The following is a 23,277-nucleotide window of genomic DNA, read 5'->3' on the forward strand; positions in this document are numbered from 1 at the left end:
TAATATTGCAAGTGATCCTATAATGTATACATGTTTGGTTTATAGTACTTACCTGCATTTAGAATTGTAACAGTGTGCCTTGTCTATTTTTATATAAATCCTCAATGTGGAAGTGTTTTCTTGAAACAAGGTATGCTGCGAGGTCTTTGTACCTAACTACAGCCCTCCTCCCTCCTAAGACTAAGCCTGTCTGACCACCACTCTACCATGACCTTGGGGAGTTCATGCTGATCCGAAGAGGTGTACCCCTGTTCAACCTAGATGGGCTTTCTTAAGTCCTGTCTCGGACACTGGGCCTCATTACAAGGATGGCGGTAACCATGGCGCTGGTAGCGCCATGGTTGCCGCCGGAGTCCAGCATGGTGAATGGCGGAATTACTGCCCCATTCCAAGGTTGGCGGGGGCAGTAATTCCCCATTCACCATGGCCCTTCCCCATTCCTGTTTGAGCCCCTATAGGGCTCAATGGGAATGGGGAAGGCAGCAATTACGGTACCGCAATTAGCGGTACCGTTATTTGCTCTGAAGTCCCTCAGCGGGTCCTGTCCTTAACGTGTGGTCTGACCACACGTTAAGGACGGGACCCACTGAGGGACCTCGTAGTAGGGCGGTAAGGGATTACCGGCACCGTTGCCCTTACCAGTGCTGGTAATCCCTTACCGCCATCTGTGTAATGAGGCCCACTGACTTTTGTAAAACCCTATTTGCAGACGTCTTCTGAAATGATACAATGTTACCACTGCTCAGATGCAGACAGTTTGATAAATGTTTCAATCATAAGCGCATGAAAATGTGCATTTGTGTAATTTAACAATTGCATATTTGTTGACATATTTTCCATTGAAAACTTTCCGACATATATATAAAAACACACATAGTGTTTAGCCTAACTTTCTCAGAAAAATGTGTTTACTTTTCTTTTATTTATAGACAATTAAAAACTATATTTTTGTTTGCCAGAAGATTAGTTTGACTATCTATTTGCCGTTGCGAGTGTGGCACTGTTCTGGCAGAGCTTTCTCAAGGGCTTTCCAGGATATTAGGTTCTTTGGGTACCAGCTCTGGGGTTCCTTTAATGTCAGCGGCCATATCTGGTAGTTATTGTTCCAAACCTTGTATTCTTTTTCATCCCACATTAGAAGTGCTACCCTGCCATTATTTGGTTTATTCTCCTACCCAATACCCAGTGAGAAACGTTCCCTCCATTCAGTCAGTGATGGCTACTTCCTGTGACCCCTTCATGGCACCGCCTTCCATTAAACCTTTGCCCTCTGCCTTCCACAGACCCCACGTCTCTGTGCTGTGCCCTTGCTTACACTGCCTATGTTTTATCTCTTCCATGACACCCCCAGCCCGACAGGCGATCGCCTTGTTTATCCTGGTCCATTTGATCCATGCAGCTCCTTACTTCTATGTATCTACCCTATGTTCTCTTCCTTTCATGACCTCATTGCTACACTCCTCTGCCGCTCCCTAATTGTACTCCCATGATCATAGTAACACAGCCTCTTTCCCCCGCTCACCTGGTTTGCAGGGGATGCAGACGCCATCAGGCCCACGGATCAGTTCCATCGTCTCCTCGTCTACTTTCATTAGGCGGATCGGATAAACAAAGGGTAGGATACGACTGTTGAATCCGCAGGAGCCCACCTAGGACAGCAGAGAGATTGCTCATAGATCATCAGGGTTTGTAGATACAATAGCAGCTCCATCCACAAATACTTCTGCGTGGAGCTAGACAAGACACATTTGCTCACAAAAGGAGAGGCTTAGTGGTGGGTTGCACATACTCTGCTTATGCCAAGGGGGTCCTCATATGGGTAGCCATGTCGGTCACACTGAGGATACTACATACTAAGACAGATGATGAAGGCAGAATGGTAGTGACCCACGGTACACTTGAAAACAGGGAGGTGTGCATAGTGAATAGATATGCATCGAACCACGATGCTACGTCATTTTCTCAGTCTCTGTACACAAGGTTAGCGCTATATAGAGAAGGGGTCATTCTGTGGGGAAGCGGCTTCGACTGCACACTGAAACCAAAAATGGAGAAGTCAGATGACAAGTTTAGAAGACCGGCACCACCCTCAAAGGTTCTGAAAACCCTTCTACATTCCTTTACCTGGTAGACATATGGAGGGAGATCCACCCAGGAGCAAGGGATTACTCACATCATTCCACACAAGATTAGATGACCTATTTACTGGGGAGGAACACATGAGGGAATTCATGGGAGCGGAATATAATATGATATGATATGGCATTTGTAACGCGCCTATACACAAGTGTTTCAAGGCGCGACGAGGCAGGGGGGGGACAAGGGGAGACAGACAACGATCTTACTAGGCCAGGTGTCATTCAGATCGCGCAAGTGCAAGGGTAGAGGGGAAGGGAAAAGTGCATGGGGGAAGGGAGAGGGGAAGTGCAGTACAGGGTTACAAGCATACAGCATACAGGATAAATAACAAGGGCCAGCTGGTGGCAAGTGCGAGGTAAGTGCAGACAAGTGCTGGGAAGGGGGGCTGTATGGATACAGACACAGTCCCGTAGTGCAGGGGTTGCCGTGGAGGCAGTGCAGGGGAGAGTGGCTGGGCCGAGAACGGTGAATGGCCCAGTTGCAGATTCAGTGCACGAGTATGGTCAGATCATGCCCCATTAGAATTCAAGGGGGTTACAGCTGCCTCTAGACCACCAATACCAACCTGGAGACTCCAGAGCTAGTCCTTGCTGGACGAGGCATTTAAGGAACACGTGAGAGAGCACACAGAGGCGTTTTTCAAAATTAATGAGGGGAGTGTTAAATCAGTGGGGATGGTGTGGGAAGCATTCAAAGTGGTGAGCAGGGGCGCGATGATGTCCAAAGCGAGCGGGGGGTGGAGGGGGTTACGTAAGGTCATAATGCGGACCTAACCAGAATAGAGCGAGAACTAGCAGAGGTCGAGAGGAAGAATAGTGCAGGGCAAAACCAAGTGAGCATCGAAATGAAATTGAGACATGAATGCTTAACCCAATGGGACAGTCTGGGCAAATTTAGCTGCGCGAAACATATTGAGAAAACACATGCACATGGTGACAAACCAGGAAGACTGCTAGCTTGGTTATACAAGACCGATGGTAGGAAAGCGCAAATACACTCCGTCGAGAATAAAGCGGGTGCCATAAGCAATACCCAGTTGGGGGTAAAGTAAGCGTTTTATGAATATGATAGTGAGCTGGATAGCGACCCCAGGAGGAGTGGAATGAAGAATTACTAGAAGCATTAGACCGTATAATTGTACTGCACCTAGACACACAGAAAACACACGGTAGAAGAGGTGTTGGCTGTAATAAGAGCACTGTCCTCCGGCAAAGCACTGAGCATGGATGGGCTATCGGGTGAATTCGATAACATATATGCAGACAGCCTCGCACCAGTCCTGACGAGAGCATACAACGAGGCATTTGAGATGGGAACACTCACAGAAGAAATGAGAGAAGCTGTGATAATTCCACTTCCTAAACCAAATAAGTAACAGTGGACTGTGGCTCTTATAGGCCCCTGTCCTTATTGAAACAGGATAGTAAGATTCTTACTGCATTACTAGCGAATAGGTTCAGGAGTGTAATAAATGAGATTATACCCCCTGACTAAACGGGATATGTTCCAGGCAGGAGGTTGCACCACGCAATTAACAGCATGGAAGGTATGCAAGAGCACTGAGCGGTAGCCTCACTAGACACGATAAAGGCATTGGATTCAGTTCATTGGGATTGGATATATGTAATTATGGCTAAACTAGGAATCGGGCCCAACTGCATGCGATGGGTAAAACGGATCTTTACTAAACCTATGGCTAGGGTTAAAACATGGAATGTCTTCTCTGGGAGATGGGAGCTACAGAAAGGAACTAGACAAGGCTGCCCATTATCTCCAATGCTCTATATGATTGCAATGGAACCAATAGCGGCATTCCTGCGGCAGGAATATCAGGAAGACGGAATCGGAATAGATGGTGTGGGACATATAGTGTCAATGTATGCAGATGACATGTTATTGTATTTACAGAACCCTGAGGAAAACCTACAATTAGTATTGGAGGTCCTAGATAACTTTAGAAAACTGTCAGTAATTAAAATTAACAAAACAAAATCCTGCGTATTCCCACTGGCCAAGATAGCTAAAGGTCACAGCGTTTAGCTACCGACACTAACACTCCCATGGGTAAGAGACACCTTCCAATATCTAGGGCTGGACATCTATCATAACCCACAACATGAACACACGCAGAACACCATAAAAGCGACAGACGGTTTAGTTAACTCAATGAAATTCTGGGGGAAGGTACCACTGGCGGTAATGGGTAGAGCAGCACTATTATGAATGGCGGCGCTGCCCAGGATGCTAGACTGCTTTAGGAATGTCCCATACGATATCCCGAAACAATTCTCTATAAGACTTGAAAAAGAGTGCAGGATCTTCCTGTGGCAAGGAGGTAGACACAGGGTGGCGTGCAGCACCCTACAGAGACCTTATGATAAAGGAGGACTATATTACCTTGAATGCCAGATGCAGTACATGGTAGGCTGGCTAGCGGATGACTCCACTGTAGATATAGCACTGCTAAAACCAGCTATATAACACCTTCATATGAAAGACCTGGCGTGGGTGACCCTGCCAGAACCACAGAGTTATCCACAGTTAGTGAAACTGGATATGCAAATATGGCATAGAACCTGTAAAAAACTTGGCAGCACAGAATCCAATATCACCACAGATTCCACTATCTGCAGTTATGACCGATAGTAGAGGATTGAGAGCCAATGTGCGGCTACACTGGGAAACGTGTGGGATCATCACTACAGGGGATCTGCGTGGGGAAAGCACATTACTAATGTTTCAAGAACTGCAGGAACTAACTGGGATACATGGAGGGCAGCACCTCCTATACGGTTCTATATTGAATACAATTAAGCGTAGATGGCCAGCAATAGGGCATGAAGATGTAGAAACTATAATAAATATCCCAGAGGGTGGGCACACCGTTGTAAGGCTACGCAAAGTGCTAATAGAACACCACTCAAGGGTGAGATGGGAATCTGAACAAGGCAGGCTCGTTACATACCAGGAATGGCTGAAGGTCTCCAACTATCACAAGAAAGTCTCCAGAAATGCTAGAATGCAACTTTTACAATTGTATGTAATACAGAGAGCCTACCTGACTACGGAAGCGATAGCCGGATTTGAAGGTACAAAAAGTCAGATTTGCCCCAAATGTAAAACTATACATGCTGGGATGGTACACATGTTTTGGGAATGTAGCATTATTATGAAGTTCTGGAGAGAAATAGGACAAAGTGGCAGTAGGAGGCATAGACTTAGATGCCCACTCCCCGAAGGCATGCATACTGGGACTCTTCCAGAGGGGCAAGAAGGATAAAGCACGAGGGAAACTTAAAGACCTAATATATGTGTTGGCCAAACGGTGCATTGCCATGAACTGGAAAATGGGGAAGGGTCCGTGTGTGAAGAAATGGTGGAGAGACTTGCAAAAATGGACAGTGGCTGAGACAGAGCTATGGAAACAGGCCATTAATGAGCAAAAGCAAGGACCTGGTGGAGACATGATACAATGGTCGGAACTCACATTAACGTTATTCAACCCAACTATGGGTAGGAACGGTAACTAAAGCGCAAGAGGGATGAAGTAGAGGATATGATAGACACAAGACAGGTGCATTAAGGAGGCACAGTTGCTTCATTATGGCTAGTTAAGAGGGTGGGAGGGGGAGGAGGATTGTTAATTAGTATGGGAGGGTACTGGACAACCACAATATAAGTGTGCATGGTACAACTGAATGTCGCATATGTGTACATTTATATGTTGTCTTATTCTTCAAAATAAAAGAATTTTTTTTTTTATAAAAACACTCACATTGTTATCAAAGTTGCCCAGGCTGCAGTTGCACTCAGTGGCCCCATAGAACTCCGCTACCTGCGGCACACAGAAGCGCGCCATGAATTCCCTCCAGATGGAGGGCCGTAGCCCATTGCCCAGGGCCATGCGCACCCGGTGCCGCCGTTCCACATCCCGGTGCTGCTGGTTCAGGAGGTACCTGCAAATCTCCCCAATGTACTGAACAATCTGTGGAAGGAAGAAACAAAGAATTACCCGGAGGCTAACGTTACCTTTAAACTGGCGAGACCTGACATGAGGCGTGTACCCCATACCTGGTGTTTTCCCACGACTTGCGTACACCCCAAGCCTGGGGGCTCCACACAGGAACAGGGATGAAGCCCCATGTGAACCTTAACATGCTGTGACCTCCACACAGGGGGTCCCACAATGTACCCCTAAACTCGGGTTTGAGCCCTTACCAGATATGACCCCTGACCTCCCTTTAAATCTGAACTTGGTGTGGCTCCACAGGAAGAGTTGTCCCCCCTATCTTCGTACAGCACCCTAACCGATGGGAGCCAGTAGAAGGACCTAGAGTGATCACATATGTAACCTGTTAGTTAGAGTGATCCTTAATCATGCGTGACCCTTAATCTGGAGCAATCACTGACCCCGCAGATTAGTCGAGTGAGAGCAGTGTGCACATGCAGGCAGTGTTTCCTGCCTGAACAGGGTAACTTTACTTGGAAAAGGGGAAGCTTTAGCATTGCCGTGATCCAGGGAAGGCATGATCTGACCAAGGGAGGATATCCCCTCTCTCCACGTCCCTTGCCTCTCACTCCCCTGCCCTCTCCCTTCCTTGTTGGCCCTCACCTGCCTATTTCTTATACGCTCCATCATGGCTTCCCTTCCTTCCTCTTTGCACTCACTCTTCTCCTCCTCTTCTCTTGTATCCTTTGGGCACCCCTCAAACCTGAAGCAACCATTCTCCCAGGTTCTCCAACCTCACCAACCACACATCACCTTGTCTCCCCACTGTCTACCACTCTTTCACTTGGCATCTGGAATGCAACAATCACTCTGCAACCAGTGTGCTCACATCTCTGCCCCCTCCCACATTATTACCCTCAGTGTTCAACCTGGATCTCTTCTCAAGACCTCTATACTAGCAGCTCCCCAAACAGACTCAGATTCCTTCTCTCACTCCCCCACACCTGTTGGGAAGGACGGTGGTGTAGGGTTCCTTATCTAGAGGGCCCTCACCTCTGCCCCCCAAGGAGATCCCACCCCCTGTTCTAAACATGCCACTATTCACCTCGTCTCTCCTACTCCTGTCACTGGTCTGGCTCTCCATCAACCACATAGGTCTCTCAACTCCTCCTTCCCTGACCCACATCTTCTCCTTGAGTCACTTCCCACCCACATCCCTATGGTCATGCTGGGAAACGTTAACCTTCCCGGGCCGTCCGAAGCCAACCGCTCGAACTTAACTTCCTCCTATCTGACCACCCCCTCTGCTCCCTCCACAGCCAGCCTACCCAATCCGAAGAGTACTCTCGAAACCACGTCGTTCTCTTTACTGCACCCTTCTCAATTTACCTCACTGTGGACCCCTCTCCCTCTTATCACTCAATTTTTCTATTTAATGTCTTAGCCCCTCCACCCCCTCTTTAGTGTCCAAGAGGACGTTCAGGAAGGCCCCTCGTCCCCGTCCCCTTGATGATGTGATGGCCCTTCTCCACTATCCATACATCTTCCATTGACCTACTTTCTCTGACTTTTACAATGCACGTATGAATCCCTTTGACCAACATTATCCTGTGCACACTGTAGGGGTGCAGTGGGAGGAGACTGACACACATGTGGCATGCAGAGGGAGGAGACTGACACACAGGTGGCATGCAGACAGAGGAGACTGGCACAGGTGGCATGCAGAGGGAGGCAACTGACACACAGGTGGCATGCAGAGGGAGGAGACTGACACACAGGTGGCATGCAGACGGAAGAGACTGGCACAGGTGGCATGCAGAGGGAGGAGACTGACACACAGGTGGCATGCAGAGGGAGGAGATGGACACACAGGTGGCATGCAGACAGAGGAGACTGGCATAGGTGGCATGTAGAGGGAGGAGACTGACACACAGGTGGCATGCAGACGGAGGAGACTGGCACAGGTGGCATGCAGAGGGAGGAGACTGGCATAGGTATGATATGATATGATATGGCATTTATAACACGCCTATGCACAAGTGTTTCAAGGCATGACGAGGCAGGAGGGGGGGGAGAAGGGGGGACAGACAACAATCCTACTAGGCCAGGCGTCATTCAGATCGCGCAAGTGCAGGGTGGAGGGGAAGGGAAAAGTGCAAGGGGGAAAGGGAGAGGAGAAGTGCAGTACAGGTTTAGTAGAAACAAGATAAATAAGGGCCAGCTGGTGGCAAGTGCAAGATAAGTGCAGACAAGTGCTGGGAGGGGGGCTGTAGGGATACAGAGACAGTCCCACAGTGCAGCGGTTGCCAGGGAGGCAGTGCAGGGGAGAGTGGCAGGGCCACGGACCGGGATAGGTGAGTGGCCCCGTTGCAGATTCAGTGCAGTTTCAGTAATATTAACAGGGGAGAGGGGGAGAGAAAGCGGAGGCAAAGAGGAAGGTTTTGAGGTGCTTCCGGAACCAGAGATGGTTTTCCTCAAGTTTCAGGGAGGCAGGAAGGCTGTTCCAGAGGGAGGCCCCTGCTGCGTAGAGAGATCTACCCCCACCCCGTTGCTTGGAGAAGCGGCTGACCCTGAGGGGGTTGGAGGTGGATGAGCGAAGAGCTCGGGAAGGAAGATATTTAGGAAGAGAAAGTTGAAGGTATTTTGGCCCGAGGCCCCAGAAGGCCTTGTGGACAATGCAGAGGGTTTTTAACTTAATCCTCGCAGCCACTGGGAGCCAGTGTAGCGATTTCAGTCCTGGAGAGATACGGTCCCTGGGCTTGAGGCCAAGGACAAGTCTCGCAATCCTGTTCTGGATGAGTTGCAAAGGGCGGAGAGTAGAGGCAGGCAGATTCAGATAGAGGCTGTTCCAGTAGTCCAGCTTTGAGAGAACCAGGGCTCTAGAGACAGTGAGCTTCTGGGGGAAGGAGAGGAAAGGAAGGATACCTCTGAGGAGGTGTAGCTGGTAGTGTGACTTTTTAGAGACGTCGGATATGTGAGGGGAGAGTGTGGAGTCGAAGATGACCCCAAGGCTTTTTGCCTTGCAGGTAAGCGCAGGAAGAGGGCCAAGAGAGGCCGGCCAGAGAGCTGCAGGGAAGGAGGGAGTGGGTGTGCCGATGAGTAGAATCTCAGTCTTACTGGCATTACGCCAGTGGTCATTGGTGGCACACCACTCCTGGATAGCAGAAAGACAGTCAGAGATGAGGGAAGGAGAAGAGGAGGCCGAGGGTAGCCTGAAAATGAGCTGGGTATCATCCGCATAGCACTGAAAGTTGGGGCAGAGAGCGGCGATGCGGTGGCCAAGAAGTGCCAAGTACTGGTTGAAAAGCCAGGGAGAGAGGTTAGATCCCTGGGGGACACCACAGGTAGAGAAAAAGATGTCAGAGAGGAAGGACCCCAGTTGGACCTGGGAGGGTCGATTGGAGAGGAAAGAGGACAGCCACGCCAGAGCCTGACCAGTGATACCCAGGTTATCACGGAGACGGATGAGCAGGATGGTATGGTTGACAGTATCAAAGGCAGAGGAGAGATCAAGCAAAATGAGAACACGAGTGTTTGAGTCAAGGTTCGAGAGCAGGTCCTCACAGATGTTCAGGAGAGCAGTTTCCGTGCTTCTGGCAGTTCTGAAGCCAGACTGATGGTCATGAAGACTACCAACAGATTCAGCATGGAGATTAAGCTGGGAGATAGCCAGTTTCTCCAGGAGCTTGCCCAGGAAGGGAGTGATAGTGATTGGGCGATAGTTAGCCGGGCAGCAGGGGTCGGAGGAGGGTTTCCTAAGAAGGGGGTGCACAAGGGAGTGCTTGAGGGGGGATGGGAAGACTCCAGAGGTGAAGGAGTGAGTGCAGAAGTCAGCCAAGGCAGAAGCCGAGGAGTCAATGTGGTCCTTGATGGTTTTGGAAGAGCAGGGGTGGACCTGTTTTGACGAGACTTTCATAGATCGGACTTGTCTCGAAACCTCGTCGGCAGAAAAAGGGGAAAGGCAGAGAAGGAGGGAGGAGGGGTGGCTGCAGAAGGGCCAGAGGAAGAGCAGGGAATAGAGGGGGGGAGGTGATAGGAGGAGAGTGAGGACAGGTTGTCCTGAGTTTTTGAAATGAAGTGAGAGGCCAGTACCGTGCAGAGGGCCTGGGAGGGGACAGGAGAGGTAGAGACTGCGGCAGGGTTGAACAGTTCCTTGCAGATTTTAAAGAGTTCGGCCAAATTATTAGATGCCGCAGAGATGCGGGCTTGGATAAGGGCTCTCTTCTTGGTGAGAACGGAGAGCAGGTATTGCCTTTGGAGCAGGCGGCAGGCCAGTTTATCAGAGGATGAACATGAAGCACGCCATTTCCACTCAGCCACCCTGCACTTGTGTTTTAGGGTGACGAGATCCGAGTCATACCAGGAGTTACATTTGGCTTTGGGCTTCAGGCGGATTCTCATGACAGGGGCAAGGATATCAAGAGTATCAGATATAGCAGAGTGAAGCGTGGATAGGGCTATGTCAGGGTGGGAGTCAGCCGAAGGGGGAGGGGAGGGCGAGAAGGTGGCAGCGAAAGCCTCAACTGACACGCGCTTCATGGGTCGGATGACCGAGAAGGAGGGTGGCAGTGATGAGGGTGGCTTTGCAGAGGGAGGAGACTGACACACAGGTGGCATGCAGAGGGAGAAGACTGACACACAGGTGGCATGCAGAGGGAGGAGACGGACACACAGGTGGCATGGTTGTTGGCATAAACATTTATTGTCTCAGAAAATAAAGAGAAAACCTGTCTCTCGCTAACTCCAAGAGGGGCCTCAACTAAAAAACGAAGGATTCTGTCAGAATGTCTGTATAAATCAATAGTCCACCGCCATGTGTCAAAAAACTGGCTTTTGTCCCTTACACTCGCAACTATACTAAAGGGATAGTGGACCTTCTTGGTACAGAAGAATGACTCCCTTCCTCTGGGAATGGCTCCATTCTTCTGGGAATGACTCCCTTCTTCTGGACAGTGGATCGTGGTTCCAATTGTAGTTGGGACCTTTACCTGAGGGAATGACTCCCTTCGCCAGGTCACAATCCCTTTCCAGATTGAAAAAACAAAGTTCCAAGTTGAAAGGTCAACAAGCAGTAAAGCTCTCCTCTGGTCCTTAGGTGGGATCTTTACTTGAGGTAATGCCTCCTTCCCCAGGTCTCCATCCCCTTTTAAGGCACCAAACAATGTTCCATATTAAAGTTCCATCTCAAACATCAACATTCCTTATTGCCTATAGTTTCTTCACTATTGCGTTCTTGGAGAATGTCTCCCTTCTCGAGGTCTCTTGCTTTCTGTCTCTTCACAATGCCAGGGGAATGACCCCCTTCCCCTGTCCATCTCTCCGGCCCCACAGTATACTTTGCAAATCACAGGACCAGAGGGCTCTCTCCCTTCCTCTGGCTGCCTTCTTAATCTCTCAGGGCCTTGGGGTATTTTTCTATGCTATCAGGGCTTTCCTTATATGGCATGGTTCACATAGCTCAAGGGAATCACGGCTTTCTTCTGGCTTCCCTTTTCTCTTCACGATCTTGGAGTATTTTCCCTTGTCTAAGTTCCACCAATTTGGTTAACTCTCCTACCAAGCACGGTTGGTTTCACTTAGTAGCTTTTCACTGGTATTACCTCTCACCCTGTATCTTGCGTTTCTTCAAAATGTGGTTTGCCCCACTAGGATGAGGAAGATCTCTCTATTCTGCCTCCCCAGTTAGCCAGAGCCCTCAGGGTTCCCCAGCATCTTCCAGGGTACCCTCTGCATATCTTTTGGCTTGGTCCCTGGGGTTTCCTGTCTCCTCTGGCGTCTCTGGGTCACCTCATCTTCCCTTTGGCTCTCGTTGTCAGTTCTCGTGCTGCTGTGGCTTGGCCATGCTGATCTCTCCCCAGACCCGGACATCAGGTTCTCCAGCTTACGGGTATGTCTACCTTCTTATTTGGATGCTGATGCCTGTCACATGCGTCCTGGCCTGCAGCGTCTCCTGTCAGTGTTTCTCAGCTCCCCTGCTTTAAGTTTGTCCAGGGCCGAATGACTCTGGTGGCTGTTTGTTCTTGCCTTTTAACTTGTGGTTTGCACTGACTTTCTCTGATTGACTAGACTGTTCACTGTAGTTGTTTCCCACGTTGATTTTCAGAGCTTTGCGCTTTTCCCTTGTCTCAATATTACTATTGTGTTTCTCCATTGGATCACACTGATTCTTCTTCGTCCCAGTCCTTAAGTCTATATAAAATGGGTAGTCCCGACTCTTCCTCGTCTCAGTACTTCGCAGGAAGTGGGTTGGCTTTCCTATCTTACACACATAAGTGTAAGTGTGGGGTTCTGGAGTGAACTGCGTGAATGGAAAGGGGTGGGAAGGTGTGATGGTGTATGGGAATACTGCGTCTCCCTTGGATGGTCGTCCCTGTACCTAGAGGGTGCCCTCACCTCCATGGGTTCTTTAACCTCACTCTCTTGCCATTGGACTCCTCCCTTCATTCTTCAAATCTACATCTGCCCTAACACACTCCACCGAAACTGCACTCAGGCATGTCTCCAACCATCTCTCTAATGCTCACTACTCCAAACTCCTCTCTCTCTTCTCCCCACTCTCCAGGACCCTGGGTTTCACAAATCTGCTCTTGCCTGGAAGTTCACTCTCTTCAAATCTACTGGGACTGAAGAACCTCTGACCCAGCCCCTCTCCCAGTCGGTGTCCCCCCAAGGATCAGCCCTTGGACCTCTGCTCTTCACTCTCTATATATCTTCCCTCAGAAGACTTTATTTCACCCTTTGGCTTTCATTATCATCTCTCTGCTGATTCCATCACTTTCTTTCTCCTTTCCCTCCTTCTCTCAGAATGGATTATCAACTGTTTTACTGCCGTCTGTCACTTGATGGCTCTCCGCTGCCTCATGTTGAACCCTAGGAAAGCAGAGTAATTTTTCTCCCGGCTTCCAATGCCATCCTACCTCTCCCCTCCATTATCTCTTTCCCGACTGACTTTCTTGCTCCCTCATCCAAGGCTTGCAACCTTAGGATGCTCTTTGGTAGCGACCTCCGACTGCACAATTCATCACTGCCACTGCCTCTTCAGTTTGCATGAACCTTAACATCATTTGGAAAAATTATCAATTTCTTACTCATCAGTCTACAAAACCTTTAAGCTCCACCCGCATGCTTAGCAAACTCGACTACTGCTGAGCAAGTTCTTTTGCCTTCCTCTCTGCTCATTCTTCCCTCTAGACAAAGTTCTCAACTTTGCTACACACACTCTCTACACACTAGCCAGTTCTTCTGAAACTTCTACCTAACAGCGCTGTGCTGGTTGTCTCTCCGTGCACAGCCGCAACGGCTCCCGTATCCTACTCTAGAACAATATCAATGGCCTTGCTCCTCGGTAACTGTCTGACTGATCAGTTTGTTTCCTCCGCTCCTCCTCTGCACTCAACTTCACTTTCCCATGCCCCTGTACCTCCTCGCGATTCAGCCCTTTCTCCCTGCGCCATTGGTACCCGCTGCCCATCACAAGCAAAGTCTGTAAAGTAATCCTCTTTAGTTTGCAGTATTTGCTCCGTATGTCAATGTTACCTTAGTGAGTCACCCGAGTCACCTTTGTTTTTTTTTTTGTCACTTGCTTATGTCCCACTCTTTTTATTTTTTAGACTTGCCAACTGGCTCAACACTTATTCCAATCTGTGTGCCCTCTCCCTCAGCCCTCCTACCTGATCTCTCCCCTCCTTCCAGTGCTGCTTAATAATGTAATTTTGTATATAGTAGTTGTTAGGAAAGATTTTTCTTGCCTTTTGCACTGGAGCACAGCCTTCAGCTGCACTCCACTGGGTTTAGCACATAGTAATGGGGAAACTGACACGTCCTTCAGGCTGTCAGAACGGAGAAAGTTTGTTGCCACTTGTTGGTAACGTTTTATCATTGCGCAAAGTACCTTAGATTATCGTGCAATGTGGCCACTGTGTTTTCTGGCCCTAGACACCGTCTAAGGAATTTCTGGTGACTGTGCAATGTGCCTAGGTACAGACTGGTGGCAGCAGTAGCTTATACTTGTATATGTGTAACTTTTTAAAGGGCCATACCGTGGTTACCACATTTGGCTCATGAACGTGGCTAGTGTCTAACATGGTCGTGCCACAAGGTCTTTCATCCATTTCTTTGGCCATTCTTTCCATTGGCCATCCTCCTGCCCTTCCAGGACAGGGATGTCCTTATTTGGGCATGCAATTTCCTGCAAAAGCTGCTTCTTTCCCGGATCCCTGGTGGTCACGTGTGTAGCCCAGGAAGTGGGCTGGGACTGTCTGGTCCCAATCCACACTACTGGTGCCAGCATGTCTGGTGTGCACGAGAGCATGAGAACCCCAATGGTCCCTGATTGGACCCCTGCTGGTGTGCATGCATGGAGCAGATCTCCCCATTGGTGGGCCGGTTGCGAGCACTCGCCTGACTGTGGATATGAGAAGGGGTCCTGCATTCAGTCCAGCAGATCAGTAACAGGTCGGAACCAACTTGCAGACGGAACCAAGTATCCGGACGACCAGAGCAGTACAAAGGACGATCTGGCCCCCGAATCCCGTTGTTGTCCCGGTCGAGCCCTGCTTTGCGCTTGATCTCAGAAGACCTGCAAAGGTGCTTTGAAGCTTTGGACTGGTGGGAACAATCACTCTCAATGTCTCCTGGTAACGCTGCAAGTGAGCCTGTCCGGAAGTGTACCTGGGCCATCCAGTGGACTGTCCAGCGTAATCCTTGGTTGCTGCTCAGCAGAGTCGCAGTTTTGAGTTGAGACATGAGACTTTGAGGAATCCTAGCTTATCCAACAAAGCACCCTTCTATCAGAAGCTGCTGCTGCTGCAGGACCAGGGTAGCTAGTTGAGTAGAAGCTGCAGTTGCCAGACTAGGCTAGCTGGTTGAGTAGAGGCTGCAGTTTCCAGACTAGGCTAGCTGATTGAGTAGAAAGTGCAGTTGCCAGACTAGGCTAGCTGGTTGAGTGGAGGCTGCAGTTGCCAGACTAGGCTAGCTGGTTGAGTAGAAGCTGCAGTTGCCAGACTAGGCTAGCTGATTGAGTAGAAGCTGCAGTTGCCAGACTAGGCTAGCTGATTGAGTAGAAATTGCAGTTGCCAGACTAGGCTAGCTGGTTGAGTAGAGGCTGCAGTTGCCAGACTAGGCTAGCTGGTTGAGTAGAAGCTGCAGTTGCCAGACTAGGCCAGCTGGTTGAGGAGAAGCTGCAGTTGTCAGACTAGGCTAGCTGGTTGAGGAGAAGCTGCAGTTGCCAGACTAGGCTAGCTGGTTGAGGAGAAGCTGCAGTTGCCAGACTAGGCTAGCTGGTTGGCAGACTCATTGCCAGTGCAGATGTTGGAACACCCATTTACTATTGTGCATTTAGAGGCGAGGATAGGTTGCAAGGAAGGCGGGTTCAACAGCCTTTAGGTGGGTAGACTTATGGTAATGGGTGAGGTGTGGGAGAGAACAGATGTGCAGCGATAACAGATGTGCCAACGATAGCCGAGGACAACAGCAGCCTAATGAGGGATGTATGAGTGGGAAGCATTTTTTGCACACAAGTGGCACTATTCCAAGGGGTGGGTCATGACTGATTCAGAGGGAATGCGGCCAGTGTCGTCCAACAGTCAGGTTTCTGCTAAGCAGAGACAATCAGTGACCATTGCATCTACTTGGCCCCAAGTCTGGTGCTACGAATAGTGGCTGATTTTCCAACCTCTAATTTAAAGGACAGGCATTAGAACCATCAGCCTCAGCATTCCCTTTGTCCCCCACTCCAAGGCCTTGCAATGGCATTTCCCAAACTTATCATTTCCTTCCCCATCTCCTCCTGTGCAGTCACATTGTTTCACATACCTGCATGCTTGCTTGTCTTTCAGAATTCTCTATACTTCATGCATCTACCCAAAGGTTACTGTCCGGGAGGGAGGTTAGGGTACCTACCTGTGAGCAGGCCATTGTGGGCTATTAATAAGTTACAGTGTAAAACAAGAATGTCGATTCGCAGCTAGGTGTCCGTGCGCTAGTGATCACTGATTATGTTATAATCAAGTATTGTTGCTAAAGCGTCCATCTTCAATATGTTTACGATTAGTAGCAGCAGTCCTACTCCCGCCAACTAATCCACCCTGGTTGGTGCTAATAAAATGATTTCATGAGATGGGGTGGTAGTGTGCTTTACACCTTTACACTAAGGCAAAACAATAATATTTCGATGTTTAATTAGATCATGAACAGCCAACATGTGTTTCGACACACAGGTCGTCTCCAACTTAAAAACTGCGACAAATGGAAGCTAAACTCATTTGTTTCTTACGTTGTACAACTCGAGGTCTTAATTCTGATCATGAGATGTATGTATTCTTGTAACATGGGTGTCTATTTCTTGGGCACATGCCCTCGGTGTTGTTCCATTGTAACATTAGCTACTAGCTATATGTGTTTTTCTCTAATTTGGATACAGCTGCAATAGGGACCTGGTTGGCCTGCACCGGGGTCCTTTCCCTCTTGTGTTCAAGCACCAGCACCTACTCCATTTAATTTCAGTGCCTGTTGTATTCTATCATGGCAGGCTCCATCGTATCTTGTCAGTCTTATCTGTTTTCCAATATAGTGACTATGCGTTCTATGATTAGATTTACTTTTCGGGCATGATGGTGCATGCCACTTTGTACTGTTCATCCGCCAGTCTTGACTTGAAGAATACTTTATGATTACCTCTTTATAGCTAGCCTGCGCATTAGTCAGTATTACCTTCTACCTATTTTTGTGCAATACCCAGTTCTCATGTCTCAATTCGGGACTTTATTATCCATAATTCTCTACTCACTTGGGTTTAAACTCAGAGTTGATTTCGTTCACGCAGCAGTATTACTTAACCCCACTTTGGTTCCATTCATTTTATTTGCCATGTAATGTCATGCTACTTTCTTTCTCATGTACAGCATCAGATCTTTTGTCCTACTCGCGGATTTGTTTTGTTTACTTTTCATGTCATCAATGCGACGTAATACGCTCGCGAAGCTACCAACGTCACTTCTGTGACGTACACGGCAGCTTTAATGCAATACACGCCACCTCGGGTGGTGTTTCCTGGGATTTCCCCTTTTCTGTGCAGCGCTACTCGATTTTACGAGTAAGTATTTGTCACTGAATAACTGCCTATATTCTATAGATCCAACTGTTCTGAGTGCATTATTTTGAATCAAACCAGTGCCCTTGTTATTATTAGCTTTCAGGCGATATATTTGATTCAGCCATTACGGCTTCACTTTTCCGTGTCATTTGTATGACATTCTTGGTTCATTGAGCTGTGCAGTTACGCGACCCTCCATTAGGTATGTGCCTTCATTTTGTTTTCTTTTTCACGTACATGTTATTCTAGCTACTTGGCATCTGATAGTATTGGTTTTCTAAACAGGAGTTTTCAGGATTTCCTTAATCATAGTGCTTCACGGTAAGGTTACCCAGAAATTTACCCTTCCTTACCTGACCCTCACTTGCTCCGAGTGTCTCCCCTTTGGGTATTAACTTATTGTTTGCCATGCTTTACTAGTTAGTTCAACAGACTTCTGATACACTTGTTATACTAACTTGTTGCAGTGCAATCCCAGCACTTATTTGTACTTAGCCCTTTGGTGCTCTTGATTTCTTTTCTTGGAGTTAATCTTCACAACAGTGTGACTAGTGTGGTATTTTAGCATGAAACATAGCAACTACCATATCAAACCAACTTATATGGAATCTATATGTAAATATACCAATCATGATGTATCTGTTCATTGTGATTTTGTTTTCCTGTGTCATTTCAACCGCCTTTGCAGCATCTGTTCTTCCCTCTCAACCAGACACGTGGTATGCAATGCATCCTTACATTTGCATTTGATGTATTTATTTCTAAATACTTTCTGGTTCATATGAATTAATGTGAAACTGAAATCTTTATGCAATTTTGGACAATGACATTTTTTATTTCCTCATTGTATGTATCCAATCTCAACACTGTTGTGTTTTATAATTTTGATGTGCATGCTAACATTGTGAAATTTTTGTTTTTGTACTTAATAATTTGTTCTAACTACTCAGCCTTGAAGACGACCTGTGTGTTGAAACACGTGTCGGCTGTTCATGATCTAATTAAACATCGAAATATTATTGTTTTGCCTTAGTGTAATGGTGTAAAGCACACTACCACCCCACATCTCATCAAATCATTCTATTAATAAGTTAGCTGTGAGACTGAAAGAGGGCAGAGAGGTCCTTGGTGATCTACAGTCAGCCTGGCATGTTCCACCCCACACAAGTCCTGGCCATGCACGGGCACAGAGGAGGTTGCCATGGGTATGACTCTGGTGCGACCACCAAGCATGTATCCAATACCATCGCACCATGCATCTGTTGGAAACTATTTCATGGAGAGAGGGCATGCCACCCAAACAGTGAAAATGCGTGGTTCGGAGCCCACGGTAGAGGATGATGAGGGAGTCAGTGTGCTGTGAGGGTGTAGGAGTAAGACTCAGACACATGGGTGGCATGTTGATTGGCAAAGACTTTTATTAATAACTAAAATGGGGGCGGGGAGGTGGAAGAAATCCTAACTAACTCTACCTCTAAGAGGGGTTTCCCCCCTCAACAAAAATAGCTAATGAAACGGTCTGTGTCAGAGTGTCCAAAGTAACGTTGACCGTCCTGTGTCCAAATCCTAACCAGTCCCTCACAAGCTCAGCTCAACACAGGGTGAAAAGGGAAATGTTTCTTGGCTGTCAACCTGCAGCCCGGCTTTGTAGTTCAAACACAAGTCCAAAAAAGTATAGAAAAGAAAACAAAAGTGCCACAAGACTCAAGTGTTGATTCCCTTCCCCAAAGTCTTTCCAAGCTTTATCCAAATTGTCTCTGTGTCTTTAATTGTCAAGATAGGTCCTTATCCTTACTTGGCAGACCTGACTCTCATGCCCTGCAACATGGAAGAATAGTCCAGCCACCTTTTCCAAGCTGTCTTGAGGGTACCAAAGCCTTTGTGAGTAGACCCAGCTCCCAGGTTCTGCGACGAAAAAGAATAGCCTGGTTCTTTCACCCAAACTGTGCTGAGGTTCCCCGACCCTTTCTGAGCAGACCCAGCTCCCAGGTACTGCAATGAAGAAGAATAGTCTGGTTCTCTCACCCAAACTGTGCTGAGGCTCCCCGACCCTTTCTGAGCAGACCCGGCACCCAGGTACTGCGACGAGTAAGAATAGCCTGCTTCTCTCTCCCAAACTGTGCTGAGGCTCCCCGACCCTTTCTGAAAAGACCCGGCTCCCAGGTACTGCGAAGAAGAATAGCCTGGTTCTCTCTCCCAAACTGTGCTGAGGCTCCCCAACCCTTTCTGAGCAGACCCGTCTCCCAGGTACTGCGACGAAGAAGAATAGCCTGGTTCTCTCTCCCAAACTGTGCTGAGGCTCCCCGACCCTTTCTGAGAAGACCCGGCGCCCAGGTACTCCGACGAAGAAGAATGGCCTGGTTCTCTCTCCCAAAATGTGCGGAGGCTCCCCAACAGTTCCTGAGCAGACCCGGCTCCCAGGTACTGCGACGAGTAAGAATAAGCACTAATCTTCTTCTCAATCACTATGGGTCCCAGACCCTGTACTCCGTGCCCCCCTTCGTTTACTTTCCTGCCAAGTAGGGTGCTCAACGTTCTTGTTCTCACAGTTCTCTCTCGCACTTCGCTTTCACCCGCAGCCTTGGTTTACTCTCCTGTCAAGGTCTCTAAGTGTCAGTTGTACACGCAAGCTTCGTATTCCTCTTTATTGCTGTTCAGGGTGCATTTCCCCAGTATGGGTCCCAGACCCCCTTCACTTTGTCTGATTTCTCTTCAATCCACAGCCTTGGTTTACTCCCCTACCAAGGCTTGCGAGAATCACTTATACATGCAAAGTTTGTATTCCTCTGTATTACTGTTCAGGATATGCTTTCACAATATGTGTCCCTGACACCCTTCCCTTGGTTACTCTGTCCCGCTCCTTCTGTGCTTTGCTTTGGGCCTGATGCACCCTCTAGGTCTCGCCAATCCCGGGATTAGTCACCCTAGTACCTTCAGGGTCTTGGCCGTCACCCTCCGGTTGTTCACGGGTCTCACAGGATCTTCATCAGCGTTTCTAGCTCACCGGGGCCTTTCCCGGTCTTCTGCGCGTCTCCTCTGCAATTCCGATTTGTGGTTTCTCTGCACTCCAGCGCCCTTGGTCATCAGTGAGTATCTTTCCTCTTCTCTGGTCTGCCTTCTGCTTTGCAGGCCTCCCGTGAGTGCTCCTCTCTACCGGACACGGTCTGCTTCTCTGCAGGTCTGTGCGTAGCTTGCCAAGCTCTCGGCCCATGCCGAGCCAAAAACGAAGCTGCCATTTTTCTCTTCCCGCTCTGCTTTTGAATGACAGCTGTCCAACAGGATCATTCAAAAGACTACAGCGTGTGTGATCGTTTTTGTCAGTGATCTTTGCTACTCCTGGCCTCTTCCTCGTCCCAGTAGTTCTTACTTGGGGATATAGTGCAAAAGTACATGGGGGCATTACGTAATGTGGAATTGCAGGGTTTTTGAGGGAAGGTGGGAGGGTCAAAGGGGTACTGCGTTTTCCCTGAATCGTCACTGCTCTCAATGAGATCCTCCCGCTGACTACCACCCCCAGGGGGACTATCGGGTAGCGGCCTCACCTCCCTGGCCTCATGGGAATGGGCTTCCCCACCTAAAGCAGTGACGATACCTCGGATTTCGTCACAGTGCCCACACAGGAAGAGATGATGGGAAGAGAAATTAAGCAGGGAACGAAAAGGTCCTGCATTCCCTACACGCACAATAGGTCCCCTCTCTCACTGTGTCCTGGCGAGAGCCCCCCTCACTCACCGTGCAGTTGTACTTGATACAGTCGTCCCAGAAGCTGGATGCCGAGAACTTCCTTCTGATTACCACGGTCATTCCATGCAGGAGGCACTGCCCAAGGCCCACAATATTACCTGTGGTCAGAAAAGTGCAGCAGATCAAGCCTGGCGAGTACCACATGTGACACCACAACCATGCACCGGCATCCTCTCACATGCCATCGCCACAAAGTGGCACAGTAAGAATGGGTAAGCGTGCAAGCAACGCATACGTGGGCTTTTACACAAGACACAATAACTCCACTCAGAAGAATAACATAGGGCAGAGAATTAATGTGCAGGCCTGCTTCCACACATGGCACACTAATAGCACACGCATGTGCTTCCACACATGGCACACTAATAGCACACGCATGTGCTTCCACACATGGCACACTAATAGCACACACATGTGCTTCCACACATGGCACACTAATAGCACACGCATGTGCTTCCACACATGCATGCTTTCAGGGATAGCACACAAACAATGCACAAGCATTCTCCCACAGGTGGTACAGTAATTATGCAAACACATTTTTTCACAGGTAGCACAGTGACAAAGCATTCTTCGATATACAGTACAATGCACTCTACTGCTTTCACAGGTGGCATAGTAACAATGCACTGGCATGTCATGAAATCTATAGCAGTAACAATATGCATGCGTGGCACAGGAAAAAAGCAGGGGCATGCAATGATATGCATATCAGTAACAAACATTTACAGCACGGTAACAACGCATATGGCACAGTAGCAGAGCTCACGCATGCTATCATTCATAGCACAGTAATATTGCAAAGGTGTGCATTCACGCATGGCAGAGTAATGATACACAGGCATTCCCTTACCTGGAGCACAGTACCAAAGCACATAAATGCTTTTTCACACATGGCACATTCCACAGAGTTCACCCAAGACCAAGAAGAACACCCTACCCTATGCTCACATTTCACACTTTCATTATGCGATTAGCCGAGAAAGGGCCGACTAAAAATAGAAAACATTCGGTTTCTTAACCAAATTGTCTGGGTGGGTCTTTTCTTCAATGCACCTCTTCTTGAAAACCCCATGCCCGCACTTTGCCCTCTCTGTTTATCCCAGGCCTTCCTGTCCTTTGGGTTGTGTGAGAAGTCAGATATGCGAGACGGGCACAAAGTTGTAGTTTTCTCAATGTTTGCCATGTATTAAAAGAAAAAGAGGGGGGAGATAAAAGCCAATCTTTCCCTGTGCTAATGAGAATGTTCCTACCTAGCAAACTAAAAACTAAAGAAAGATGACAAGCAAGACACTGACAACAGATTCAAAGTTCAAACAAACTTGTTTTATTTACTTACATGTCAGGATGAAGGAAGACCTAACTTGCCCTAAGCTAAGGTGGGATTTCCCTGCCCGAAGAAACCAAGGAAAGTCTGAGTCCAAAACCTATCCTTGCCCTTGCGACTAAAGCTAAACAATGTGTAGGGATTCCATCAATAAAAGAAATAGTGTTCCAAACAAAGTTATGAGCTTCTTCCAGCTCCTGGATTACTTCTCAGCTCCCCTTTCCAAGTTCCGAGTTCCCTTCCCCAAGTCCAAGACAGATGGTTCAAAGTTCAAAATAGTTCTCAAGGGATTGTGATCCTCTGCAACCCTCTTAGCATGGATAACTTTCCCTGGTTCACCAAGGCACACCTGTTACAACACAAGCCTCTTCATGTACACTTCCATTGCCTTGCTCCAATTGATATTAACACTCTTGTTTCCTCCTTTCATTTGCTTTTCATGCAGGGCACCCGGTCTAGGCGCTGCTGTCGGACCAATGGGTCCACCTATTACAGCTCACACAAACGAAGCCCCTTTCTTGATTGTTGCTCTTTAATAGGGCCTGGTGCACTTCCAATGGGCTCTGCCTCAATGGCAGCAAAACTGAGATACTTCCCATTGGGATCCCTGCTCCCACCTTCTTCCCTTCACTCTGGCCTTCTTCCATGGGCTCTCCCCATGCTCCCTCTTGTCTAGCCAGAAACCTTGGCGTCATCTCCGACTCCTCTCTCTCCTTCCTCCCTCACACTCAGGACATTGCCAAGAAGTCCCACTTTCTCACCTTCCCCCAGAAGCTCAATGTTAACCGGGCCCTGGTTCTCTCTAGGCTGGACTACTGATACAGCCTTCTCCTGAATCTACCTTCTTCCACTCTGCGACTCCTGCTGCTAATCCAGAATAGGGCAGCAAGACTTATCCTTGGCCTCATGCCCAGGGAACGCATCTCTCCTGCCCTAGAATGTCTTCACTGGCTCCCGGTTGCTGCATGGATTAAATTCAAATCCTTCTGTATCATCCACAAGGCTGTCTGGGGCCGGGGACCACAG

The 23,277-nt window shown here is 48.4% G+C and overlaps 1 protein-coding gene across 1 annotated transcript in view; it reads right to left on the reverse strand.

The window, feature by feature from the left end:
* SLC27A4 (solute carrier family 27 member 4) overlaps window positions 1-23,277 on the reverse strand; it is a 297,326-nt gene that overhangs the window by 62,440 nt on the left and 211,609 nt on the right. The window contains exons 7-9 of the mRNA XM_069609143.1: window positions 20,913-21,022; window positions 5,915-6,124; window positions 1,523-1,649 (exon numbers count right to left, since the gene is read on the reverse strand). Of these exons, the coding sequence (XP_069465244.1) occupies window positions 1,523-1,649; window positions 5,915-6,124; window positions 20,913-21,022 (447 nt within the window). The remainder of the gene's footprint in view (window positions 1-1,522; window positions 1,650-5,914; window positions 6,125-20,912; window positions 21,023-23,277) is intronic.

The sequence above is a fragment of the Ambystoma mexicanum genome, chromosome 8 (genome assembly GCF_040938575.1).
Source record: "Ambystoma mexicanum isolate Mex_15411 chromosome 8, UKY_AmexF1_1, whole genome shotgun sequence".
Classification (NCBI taxonomy): Eukaryota; Metazoa; Chordata; class Amphibia; order Caudata; family Ambystomatidae; genus Ambystoma; species Ambystoma mexicanum.